Below are 12,168 nucleotides of genomic sequence, written 5' to 3'. Positions count from 1 at the left end.
ACACACACACACACACACACACACACACACACACACACACACACACACACCTTCCCCCTCCCATTCACACACTCACACCAACGCCCTGACACAGATAGATAGATAGACGCACATCCTCACACACACACACACACACACACATACACACACACATACCCCCAACCTCCCCCAACACACACACACACACACACTAGAGTCTTGAGTCAGAGGGGCGAGTCGTCTCCTCAAGGCCAGCCAGACTACGCTACCGCCTCAGCCACCACCGCCGCCGCCAGCCCTGCTCACCTCCCCTCGGTCGGGCTTGCTTCCCCTCCAGGCGCGAGGACGTGGTCGGCAGACAGCATTAATGTGACGTTGTGTTTCACCGGCCACACTCCGCCTTCTATCGTACGCAGGAAATTAGACAGATATTCTTTTTTGCTCCCTCAGTTTTTTAGTTTCTTTCGGATTCGGCCGCTGGGTGACTTTGGTCCGGGAAGAGAGAGTGTGCGGGTGTGGGCCAGCTTAAAGGGGTGGTGGCGAGGCGCTGCTCTCTCTCTCTCTCTCTCTCTCTCTCTCTCTCTCTCTCTCTCTCTCTCTCTCTCTCTCTCTCTCTCTCTCTCTCTCTCTCACACACACACACACACACACCGCTCTATCTCCGCCGCCCGCCCGTCCGCCCCAGCCACCCTGCCGCCACCACCGCCGCCGCCGTCACCATAAAACTGTTTATTCACTGTTCATTCATGGCGATGGCAGCTGTGTGTCACTGTGTGTGTGTGTGTGTGTGTGTGTGTGTGTGTGTGTGTGCTTCGTAGGTGAAGACACACACACACACAGGTTTCAATACTTATCCGTGTGTGTGTGTGTGTGCTTCGTAGGTGAAGACACACACACACACAGGTTTCAATACTTATCCGTGTGTGTGTGTGTGTGTGTGTGTGTGTGTGTGTGTGTGTGTGTGTGTGTGCGGCCCTCAACACGCAGTACGGCGGGAGTCGGTTCATTCGGTTATCGGCGTCGCCCTAGACTTGGCAAGGTCGCGGGGACACTCAGGAGTAGCAAGATGGCGCCTCCCAACAGGTGAACGTCGGTCTCTCCCCCTCCCCGCTCTCTCTCTCTCTCTCTCTCTCTCTCTCTCTCTCTCTCTCTCTCTCTCTCTCTCTCTCTCTCTCTCTCTCTCTCTCTCTCTCTCTCTCTCTCTCTCTCTCTCTCTCTCTCTCTCTCTCTCTCTCTCTCTCTCTCTCTCTCTCTCTCTCTCTCTCTCTCTCTCTCTCTCTCTCTCTCTCTCTCTCTCTCTCTCTCTCTCTCTCTCTCTCTCTCTCTCTCTCTCATTCCCCTCTTTTCCCCTTCCTTCCTCTCCTCTGCTTTCCCCTCTCTCCTTATCTCTCCATTCTTCCCTCCCTCTCCCTCCTTACCTCTCTCCCCTCTCCTCTCCTGTTATCCTCCCTCCTCTCCTCTTCTCTCCTTACCTAACACTCCTTCCATATCTCTCCCTTCTTCTCTCCTTCCATTCTTATCTCCCTCCGTTCTGTCTCTCCCCTCTTTCCACATTCCCTTTCCTCTTCTTACCTTCTATTACTTCTCTCTCTCTCTCTCTCTCTCTCTCTCTCTCTCTCTCTCTCTCTCTCTCTCTCTCTCTCTCTCTCTCTCTCTCTCTCTCTCTCTCTCTCTCTCTCTCTCTCTCTCTCTCTCTCTCCCCCCCGCTTTCCCCTGCTGCCACGTCTCGCCTCCGGGGGAAAACCAGCCCCGGCTTATCTCTCGTCCGCTGGGTTGAAGCCGCTCACACCTCACCCCAGCACCGCCTCTGTCTCGCGCCACGGCTAACACCAGCACCTCCTCTACTAACACCAGCACCTCCTCTACTAACACCAGCACCTCCTCTACTAACACCAGCACCTCCTCTACCAACACCACTAACACCAGGACCTCCTCTACCGCCACCACTAACACCAGGACCTCCTCTAGCGCCACCACTAACACCAGGACCTCCTCTACCGCCACTACTAACACCAGGACCTCCTCTACCGCCACCACTAACACCAGGACCTCCTCTACCGCCACCACTAACACCAGGACCTCCTCTAACGCCACCACTAACACCAGGACCTCCTCTAACACCACCACTAACACCAGGACCTCCTCTAGCGCCACCACTAACACCAGGACCTCCTCTACCAACACCACTAACACCAGGACCTCCTCTACCAACACCACTAACACCAGGACCTCCTCTAACGCCACTACTAACACCAGGACCTCCTCTAACGCCACCACTAACACCAGGACCTCCTCTAACGCCACCACTAACACCAGGACCTCCTCTAACGCCACCACTAACACCAGGACCTCCTCTAACGCCACTCCTAACACCAGGACCTCCTCTAACACCACCACTAACACCAGGACCTCCTCTAACACCACCACTAACACCAGGACCTCCTCTAACACCACCACTAACACCAGGACCTCCTCTAACACCACCACTAACACCAGGACCTCCTCTAACGCCACTACTAACACCAGGACCTCCTCTAACGCCACTACTAATACCAGGACCTCCTCTAACGCCACTACTAACACCAGGACCTCCTCTAACGCCACCACTAACACCAGGACCTCCTCTAACACCACCACTAACACCAGGACCTCCTCTAACGCCACTACTAATACCAGGACCTCCTCTAATACCACCACTAACACCAGGACCTCCTCTAACGCCACCACTAATACCAGGACCTCCTCTAATACCACCACTAATACCAGGACCTCCTCTAATACCACCACTAATACCAGGACCTCCTCTAACGTCACTACCAACACCTATAACTCCACTATCAAAACCAGCACTTCTAAAAACTACTCCACTAACACCACTTATACCAGCACCTCCTCTAACACAACTACTAACACCAGCACTCCTATTAACACCACCACTAACACCAGCACCTTGGCAAACACCTTCACTAACACAACACCTCGGCAAACACCTCCACTAACACAAGCACTTCAATCAACACCACCACTTTTAATACCACCTCTAACACCACTAATACCTGAAATTTCATCATCATCATCACCACCCCAGAACCACCATTTCCCCCACTTCTATCAACACCACTTATCACCTCCACTTCCATTCCCACCGTCTCTTAACACCACTACTAACACCAGCACTGCCATCAACACCACGCCAGGTACACCACTTTCACCCCCTCTAACTCAACTACCAACATCACCAGTTTTGTCAACACCACCAACACCACAAAAGGATCCGGATTTTCACTATGTTCAACTCCATCGCTGCCCCTTCTCACATCACCTCCACTAACATCACAACTCCACCACCTCTTCCACATTATTCATCACCACCACCTCCTCCTCCACCTTCACCTTCAACACCATCTTCACTTTCAGCTTTATCACCACCGGCATCACCTCCACCACATACACCATTAATACCACCTCTTCCACATTATTTATCACCACCTCCTCCACCTCCACCTTCTTCAACACCATCTTCACTTTCATCTTCATCACCACCGGCATCACCTCCACCACCACTTTTATTAACGCCATCACCTTAACCAGCATCACTCCCATCAACACCATTACATAACTTACACCACCTTCACCACCATCATCACCACCATTACCACTTCTGTCAACACCACCTCCACCAGTAGCACCATCAACTCAACTAACATCAACATCACATCCACCTGAATCTTACCAACATCACCACCCATCGCCACTTTCATCACCACGACAACCATCACCACCTATCTCTCCGTCTCCAACACCATTACCTCCTTCAATACCAACACCATTCCTAACACCACCAAAAACACCATCACCACTTCTATCAATCCCATCCACCAACACCATTCATCACCACCAACTCCACCATCATCACCAGCTCCACCATCTCCATAAACACCACGAGCACCACCACTCTCCCCATCACCACTGCCATCTTCATCACCATCTTCAACACCAATTCCACTTCCATCAACACCATCAATACCACCTTCACCACTACCAAAAACGGAATCATCACTAGGTAAAGCTTCACCAACATCACCACCACCACCACTTTTAACACCACCACCACTACCACATTCTCCTTCAACACCACTTCTTCCACCACCTCCATAACCACCAAACATCACCATCAACACCATCACTAGATCCACTAACAGGACTTTCTTAACCATCTATACCACCACTGCTACCACCACCACCACTAAACTAACTCCACCACAGCCATCAAAACACCACCACTTATAAACTCGAAAACAATACCAAATGACATTACTTTTTTATATATATCACCCACCACCACAGACTAGGCCTACACCACAATAATGACCACCACCACCATCACCACCACCACCACCACCACTAAAAAGGAGTAAAATTGCAAACACCATGTATCACCTCCACCTGCATCACCACCACGCCTCAACACCACTTAAGTCATCACCACCATCAGTAAGCCCTCCAACAATTTCATCACCATCATCACCATCATCATCATCATCACCACCACACCCAATGCCTTTTTTTTATTTTTGTTTACACACACGAAAAGAGAAACTTAAGACGCATAAAAATATTAGTACCTACTACGAAGTCTCTCTCTCTCTCTCTCTCTCTCTCTCTCTCTCTCTCTCTCTCTCTCTCTCTCTCTCTCTCTCTCTCTCTCTCTCTCCACGCTTGCATCTCAGACAAAAAAAAAAAAGTAGTAGTAGTAGTAGTAGTAGTAGTAGTAATAGTAGTAGTAGTAGTAGAAGGAAGAGGAGGAGGAGGAGGAGGAGGAGGAGGAGGAGGAGTCATAAGTTCCATTTTGTTTATTTTATTTACATTTTTATTGAGAGAGAGAGAGAGAGAGAGAGAGAGAGAGAGAGAGAGAAAAAAAATCATGTCTTAGTGAATCAGGGTCAAGTGTGTGTGTGTGTGTGTGTGTGTGTGTGTGTGTGTGTGTGTGTGTGTTTTCACGTCCGGGCATCTTTCTCTTCCATCTTCTCCTCCTCCTCCTCCTCTTCCTCCTCCTCCTCCTCTTCGTCCTCCTCCTCTTCGTCTTCGCTCTCGTCCTTCTTCTTCTCCTCCTCCTCCTCTTCCTCTTCGTCTTATTTCTCGTCCTTCTACTCCTCCTCCTCCTCCTCCTCCTCCTCGTCTTCCTCCTCTTCCTCCTGGTATCTTCTTATGACATTTCTCTCCTTCCTATCTTCTTTCTCCTCTGTATCTTCCTTCTCCTCCTCCTCCTCCTCTTCCTCCTCCTCCTCCTCGTCGTCCTCCTCTTCCATCTTATTCCTCCTCGTCTTCGTCCTTTTTTATCTTTTTTTTTACCATCCTCCTCCTCCTCCTCCTCATCCTCTTCCTCCTCCTCCTCCTCCTCCTCCTCCTCCTCCTCCTCCTCCTCCTCCCCATTATCATTACAACAAAACTCAAAGATCACTAAAATTATATCTAACACCCCATCATCACCATCATCACCACCACGATCAATACCATTATCAACACCACTTCCAACACCTCTTTCACCACCACCACCACCACCACCATCATCACCGCCAAACAGCATCTCTACCAACACCAAAATGTCACAGTCATCACCATTATCATCACCACCATCATTATTACTGGTATTATATTCAGGTTCACAAATTCACCATCATCACCACCACCACCACCACCACCATAGCCAGCCCCCATTTCACTATCATCTACACCATCATTATCATCACACACACACACACACACACACACACACACACACAGGTCTTTAAGAAGGTTCCACAGCCCTGCCATGATGGTGTGTGTGTGTGTGTGTGTGTGTGTGTGTGTGTGTGTGTGTGTGTTAACATGGCAAGGATGAGGAATCTGCTTAATGAAGAGAAGGAAAGGGAAGAATAGGAGGAGGAGGAGGAGGAGGAGAAAAAAAAAAAAAAGGAAAAGGAAGAGGAAAGGGGGGAGGAGGTGGAGGAGGAGGAAGAGAAGAGATAGAAGGAGCAAGAGGAAAAGGAGTGAGGAGGGTCAGAGGAGGAGGAGGAGGAAAGGAGGTAGGAGGAGCCGATGGAGAAGGAAAAGGAAGAAAATAAGGAGGAGGAGGAGGAGGAGGAGGAGGAGGAGGAGGTTGCCCAGCTGATCTCCGCCTCACTATCGATCTAAGGTTATATGGAGGAGACCTTATCACCATCTCCACCTCCACCTCCTCCTCCACCTCCTCCACCACCACCATCTCCATAACCTCTTCCACTACAGCCTCAGCCACTTTCCCCCATCACCATTTCCTCCACCATCAACACCACTGCCGCCATCATCACCACCTCCTCCGCTTCCTCATCACCATCAAACCCTTCACCACCACCACCACCACCACCATCTCTTCCACTACAGTCATCACCACCTCCACCAAAGCTACCACACCTTTAATCTTCACCACCACCACCACCACCAACATCATTATCGCAACTCCACGTCTTTCATCACCACATCACACCACTATTCATCACCAAATGCAGAAATCATCACCGTCATCACCATTACGGATTCTACATCACCACCATCATCACCACCACCATCACCACCACTACCACTTTTACTACCGAACATCAAGAGCAAGGCAAACACCAATCCTAACCCTCATCACCACCACCACCACCACACACCACCACGGCATAGCATCCTTTCCTATCATCCTCTACCTTCCTTTAATTAACTAGGCATCACCACTACCATCACCACCACCACCACCTTCATCACCACCACCACCAGCAGCAACATCACTATTATCATCATTACACCATCACCACATCATCACCATCATCACCACCACCACCTTGCCAAGTGGACACCTCCTCATCTTACCGCATCCTCCTCCTCCTCCACCCCCTGAGACACTACCACCCCCTCCTCCACTACCACCATGACCACCCCCCTCCGATTTGGCATCACACTCCTCCTCCTCCTCCTCCTCCTCATTTCCTGCAGATGTATATAAACATGTACAGAGCCACCTTAGAATATACCTGTGGAGAGAGGGGAGCGAGAGGAGGAAGAGGGGGAGAAGAGGGAAGAAGGAAGAGGAAAAGGAGGAAGAGGAGAGGAGGGAGGAGATAGGGGAGAGGTGGAGTGTAGGAGGGGGGGCGATGAGAAGTGAGGAAATGAGATCAGGGGGAATGGAGGTATTAGAGGAGGAGGAGGATGAGGAGGAGGGGATGAAGTGAAGGAGACGGAGAGAAGATAAAGTAAGGAAAAAGATAGAAGAGAGGAGGTGAAGGAGAGGAAATGAGAGAATAATGCGAGAGAAAATGGAGTAGAAGGAAGAGAAAAATAGGAGGAGGAAGATGAGGAGGAGGAGGAAGACCAAGAGAAGACGAGATGGGGAGGAGGAAAAGGGGAAGTAGAGAGGAAAACTGAGAGAAAAAAAAAGAGAAGGATGAAAAGAGAATGCGGGAGAGAGGAAAAGAACGGAGGAAACGAGAGATGGGAGGAGGAGGAGAAGGAGGAGGAGGAGGAGGAGAAGGGAGAGAAGAGAGGGATATGAGGGGAATGAGATCTGAGTGGGAAGAGAAGAGTGAAAAGGAGAAGGATGAAGAAAGGAAAGAGAAAAGAGAAAGAAATAGAAGGGGAAAAGAATGAGGGAAGGGGTTAATGAGGGGAGGAGGGGAATAGGGGAAGGGAGGGAGGGAAGGAGGGATGGAGGATGAGGGGAAGAAGGCTGGGTGAGGAGAAGATGAGGGGAGGTTGAGGGGAGGTAAATGAAGGGAGCCATGGGACGGTACAGGTGAGGAGAGCGGGAGGGGAGGATGATGGGATAGAGAAGGGAGGGGAGGAAAAGGAGGGGAGGCAGAAGAGGATGAGGGGAGGCAAATGAGGAGACAGGTGAAGGGTAGCATGGGAGGGGAGGATGATGGGACAGGGAAGGGAGGGGAGGCAAAGGAGGGGAGGCATGGGAGGGTAGACTGTAGGCAGGAGAGGGTGAGGGAGGGCATGAGGGCAAGACGGTTCCCCTTGGTGGCACGCCGTGGGCAGGGCGCCAAACTATCCGTGACGTCACCCACCTTCCCCTCATACTCTCTCTCTCTCTCTCTCTCTCTCTCTCTCTCTCTCTCTCTCTCTCTCTCTCTCTCTCTCTCTCTCTCTCACACACACACACACACACACACTGTCATTTTCCTCCTGCTTAAACATTTTTTTTAAGTATTGTTACATCAACATCACAACATAATCATCACCAAGCAACACCATCATCATCACCACCATCCCACAACATCACCATCACCACCACAATACCACTATCATCACCATACCCACTCAGCACCATCATCACCACTACAAACCACCACCACCACCACAATAGCACTATCATCACCATACCCACTCAGCACCACCACCACCACTACACACCACCACCACCACCACCAGGCTGCTATTCGCGCCTCCTGCATCATACTCTTCCCGATCGATCATACGGGTTGAACACCAGCTGGAGAGAGAGAGAGAGAGAGAGAGAGAGAGAGAGAGAGAGAGAGAGAGAGAGACACATACATACACACCAACAACTTCGTAACAATGTACAAGCCAGGTGTGAGTGCAAGAAATACAGTAAAATGATGACTGCAACGATGACTGTCACCACCATTCACCACCACCACTCACCACCATCCCCACTCATCACTACGCAAATTATCATCATTATTAGCATCATCATTACTCCTGTCACCATCATCACCCCCTCCACCCCCACCATCATTGTGTGTGTGTGTGTGTGTGTGTGTTCATTCATCGATATTTTTTTTTGTAATATTTGGTCTAAAGATTTAATGCTGAAAAAAAGAACACTAAGATGAGAAGAGGTAGTGGTGGTGATGGTGGTGGTGGTGGCAGTAACGGAATATTGAATGCCTGTGGTGGTGGTGGTGCTGGGTGGTGAGTGTGGTGTTGGGTGGTGGTGGTTGTCGTAAGTGGTGGTGGTGGTGGTGGAGGAGAGATGGAGATACTTGTTGGAAATTGTGATGAACATGGTGGGGACGGCAGAGGCAGGGTGACGTTGGGTGCTGGAGAGAGGGAGGCGATGGTGGCGGGTTGTAGAAGGTAATGGAAGTAGCAATGACGTTCGGTGTTGGAGAGGTGGAGGGGCTGGTGGTGGTGATGGTGAGGTTATGAGGAGAAAAGATGGAGGTGGAGATGGCCGTCTCAGTGGAGGTTTTGAAAGATGGTGGTGAAATTCAGGGCGGTGATGGAGGTGATGGTGGTGCTGAGTCGAGGAAAGGTGGAGGTGATGGTGGTGAAGTGTTGGGTGGTGGTGGAGAGGTGGAGAGGTGGAGGTAGTGGTGGTAGTGGTGGTGGTGGTGGTGTCTGCGCAATGGCCCGCGGCTGGACCTCCTCCGCCACACAGCAGCTCCCTCAACAACACCAACATGGCCGCCCTCCCCGCCAGGAGGCGCCGTGCGGACAGCGCTCTATATGGGGGCGGTGGGGGGTGGGGGGCGATGCCCCAAGAGGTAACTATGGGTAGAGAAGAGCAGCAGACGTACCCTCGCAGGTGTATCCTTGGCCGATGATGCCCCAGAGCAAGTCGGTGCAATGGTGGCAGTAGACGGGCTTGTGAAAGGTGCGCTTGACGAAGCAGTGAGCGGGCGGGGTAATTGCAGCCTTGGCCAGCGCCATGCTGCTGCCGCCGCCGCCGCCGCTCTGCTTGGGGCTCCCGCTGTCGTCGCCGTGAGGCGGGCCCGCCCGCCTCCCCTGGCCCAGGTGGGCGCGCCTTTTCGCTGGTTTGTGCTGCGCCTGGCCCAGCGCGTCTCCCTGCGGGCGCGGCAGCCCGTCCTGGTGCCCGCCGTCCGCCTCCTGAGGGGGACACTGCTGGTGCTGGTGGGCGGGGGCGGCCACGAACAGCCACCGCCACCACCTCAACCACCAGCAGCAGAAGCAGCGTCGCGAGCGTTGCTGCTGCTGCGGCCGGGGCTCAGGGCGGGCCTGAGCGGCCTGCCGACAGCGTGGCTGCGCCGCGCTCAACAGCCCGGATTGCGGGTGTGGGCGCCGCCCGTCCCAACTGCGGCGCAATGGGACCTTAGCCAGACACCGCTCATCCTCACGGCTGACACAGGTACACTGGTGAAAGCCGCCACTCCCCGGCCCCGCCGCCACGCACGCGCCGCCCGCACGGCTGCAGGGCCATCTAGCGAAGACCGCGGCCTCGGCGACCAGGGCGACCAGGACGACCTAGGCCCCCGCTGGCATACCACACACCTCCACCCTTCCAGCAGACACTGCCGCCGTCAATACCATCTTCGCTGCCCCGTCAACCCTCAGCAGGGCCACTGCTGCTGCCCCTGCTGCCCCCACACTAACGCCACCATCATTGTACGCTGCTGCCGCTACCAACCTCTGGCACCCGCACTATCATCAATGTCATCAACAACAATACACCTACTGCCACCACCACCACCTCCAATATGAACAACAGCAATAATAACAACACTGCTACCACCACTGCTATCATTGTACTCACTACCACCACCACCACCACCACCACCCTCTTTAACCTACTCCCCTTCTTTTTTAGTGACGACGAACTACGAAAATAATTAACGACCGAGGCTTTCCAGCACATGAGCCGTCAGACGACCATTCACCACCCTTGGGCAGGGATGGACCACACACACACACACACACACACACACACCGCACCCACCGCCGACACAACACCACTTTAGTCATGGCGGCGAATCTCTGTTATTATTATTATTATTATTATTATTATTATTATTATTATTATTATTATATGAGTTTCTGTACTATTTAGCAACGTATGTATTTTTAAGCTGCTGTGCTGTCTATAGGGAAGAGGACGGCCTGTGTTCTGTCCTCAAGAATGGCCATTTCTAGCCTCCTGCCTCAAGTTCCCACCAAGAGCTATATCCCGCACTCAGACCCTGCCATCCCGTTAGTAGTACGAGACTGCCGAGAGATTTGTTGAGCGAATGTCTTTCATCACAAGTAGCTGGGGCGGTGTGGCTGACTCAGTGTCGGTTCCCTGCCTTAAAGTTCCCCCAAGAGCGATGTCACGCCCCAAAACCTTCCTAACCTCCCTGTCAACCTCCCTTTAGCTTAGTAGCATGCGGTGCACTGTTGGGTTGTCTCGCCGCACACATAACGGAGCGGTGTGGCAGTCTGAGTGTCGGCCTCCTGCCTTAAAGTTTCCCTAAGAGCGATGCAACGCCCCAAAACCTTGCTAGCCTCAACGCCGTCCCTTTAGTAGCATGCGGTGGACTGTTGGGGTGTCTTGCCGCACGCTTGCTGGGGCGGTGTGGCAGCCCGAATGTCGGCCCCCTGCCTTAAAGTTCCCCAAAGAGCGATGTCACACCCCAAAAAACCTTGCTAACCTCAACGTCGTCTCTTTGGTAGCATGCGGCGGAGACTGTTGGGGTGTCTTAGGGCCGCTTTCACAGTCATTTTGTTTGTTTTGATCATTACCAATGGCGGCGATCGACGCTATACCATTTCCACGTAAAATTGGCCGATGGGGTAGTGGTGGCTGCGGGGTTAGCTTAGCCCCGCAAACTGGCACATACTCTCAACACCGCTCGCTTCCTCTGCAGCCGCCACTACCCCATAAGCCAGTTTCACGTGGAAAACTATAGCGTTGATCGCCGCCATTGGTAACGATCAAAACAAACAAAGTGACTGTGAAAGCGGCCCTTACTTCACAAGACCTCCTCCATACCAAGAGAAGAGGAGCTTCTTTAGGACTCCGTGCCAAAAGAATAGCTAGACAGCGGATCTACTTTTTGAACAACACTTACACACAGATGAAGTGAAAGAGAAGTTTTGAAAAAGAAGAAAAAGGCACCGAACAACAAACACAAGAACAGAGAAGGAAACCCCAAAAAAGGATTCCGTTGCCAAGACTCTCCCCGACCCTTAACTGAACGTGCTAGCGCCAGCTTTCTGATGCACGAGGTAACCTGTGTCCCATTTTTTCATCCACGCCACTGGTAGATATTGGAACCGCCTTCCTTCGTATTCCTTCCCTCCTGCTGTGGTAACACTGATGTAGAACTTGACCTGTGTCGAGGGTTAATGGGCTCTTACCCACCACAGACTCAAGGGTCAATAAAACGGAGATGAGCACCGAGGTTACGTGCACCTTAGCGTGTGCCCCGAACTTTATCTTTATAT

General features: G+C 52.0%; 1 protein-coding gene and 1 long non-coding RNA gene across 12 annotated transcripts in view; both read right to left on the bottom strand.

Annotated features, from left to right (window-relative positions):
- The window catches only part of LOC126986716 (diacylglycerol kinase theta-like), a 130,266-nt gene that overhangs the window by 94,649 nt on the left and 23,449 nt on the right, over nucleotides 1-12,168 (bottom strand). For 2 of the 7 annotated variants that reach the window (XM_050843082.1, XM_050843083.1), the window contains exon 1: nucleotides 9,525-10,236. The exons of the other annotated variants lie outside the window; for them this stretch is intronic. In XM_050843082.1, coding sequence (XP_050699039.1) covers nucleotides 9,525-9,657 — 133 coding nt within the window. In that variant the 5' untranslated portion in view covers nucleotides 9,658-10,236. Of the gene's footprint in view, nucleotides 1-9,524; nucleotides 10,237-12,168 lie in introns of those variants that run through there. 7 annotated transcript variants of the gene reach the window in all.
- LOC126986720 (uncharacterized) lies at nucleotides 1,688-4,687 on the bottom strand. Of its 5 annotated transcripts, XR_007739914.1 has the most exons (5): nucleotides 2,749-4,687; nucleotides 2,539-2,658; nucleotides 2,359-2,448; nucleotides 1,999-2,178; nucleotides 1,688-1,938 (listed from the first exon to the last, which is right to left on the bottom strand). It is a non-coding gene; the product is annotated as an uncharacterized LOC126986720 (long non-coding RNA). The 5 variants fall into 5 exon arrangements; XR_007739913.1 differs by lacking the exon at nucleotides 2,359-2,448 and having other exon boundaries at nucleotides 1,999-2,238; XR_007739915.1 differs by lacking the exon at nucleotides 2,359-2,448.

The sequence above is a fragment of the Eriocheir sinensis genome, chromosome 62 (genome assembly GCF_024679095.1).
Source record: "Eriocheir sinensis breed Jianghai 21 chromosome 62, ASM2467909v1, whole genome shotgun sequence".
NCBI classification, from domain to species: domain Eukaryota; kingdom Metazoa; phylum Arthropoda; class Malacostraca; order Decapoda; family Varunidae; genus Eriocheir; species Eriocheir sinensis.
The sequence above is the reverse complement of the archived record's forward strand: the minus strand, read 5'-3'. Positions and strand labels throughout refer to the sequence as shown.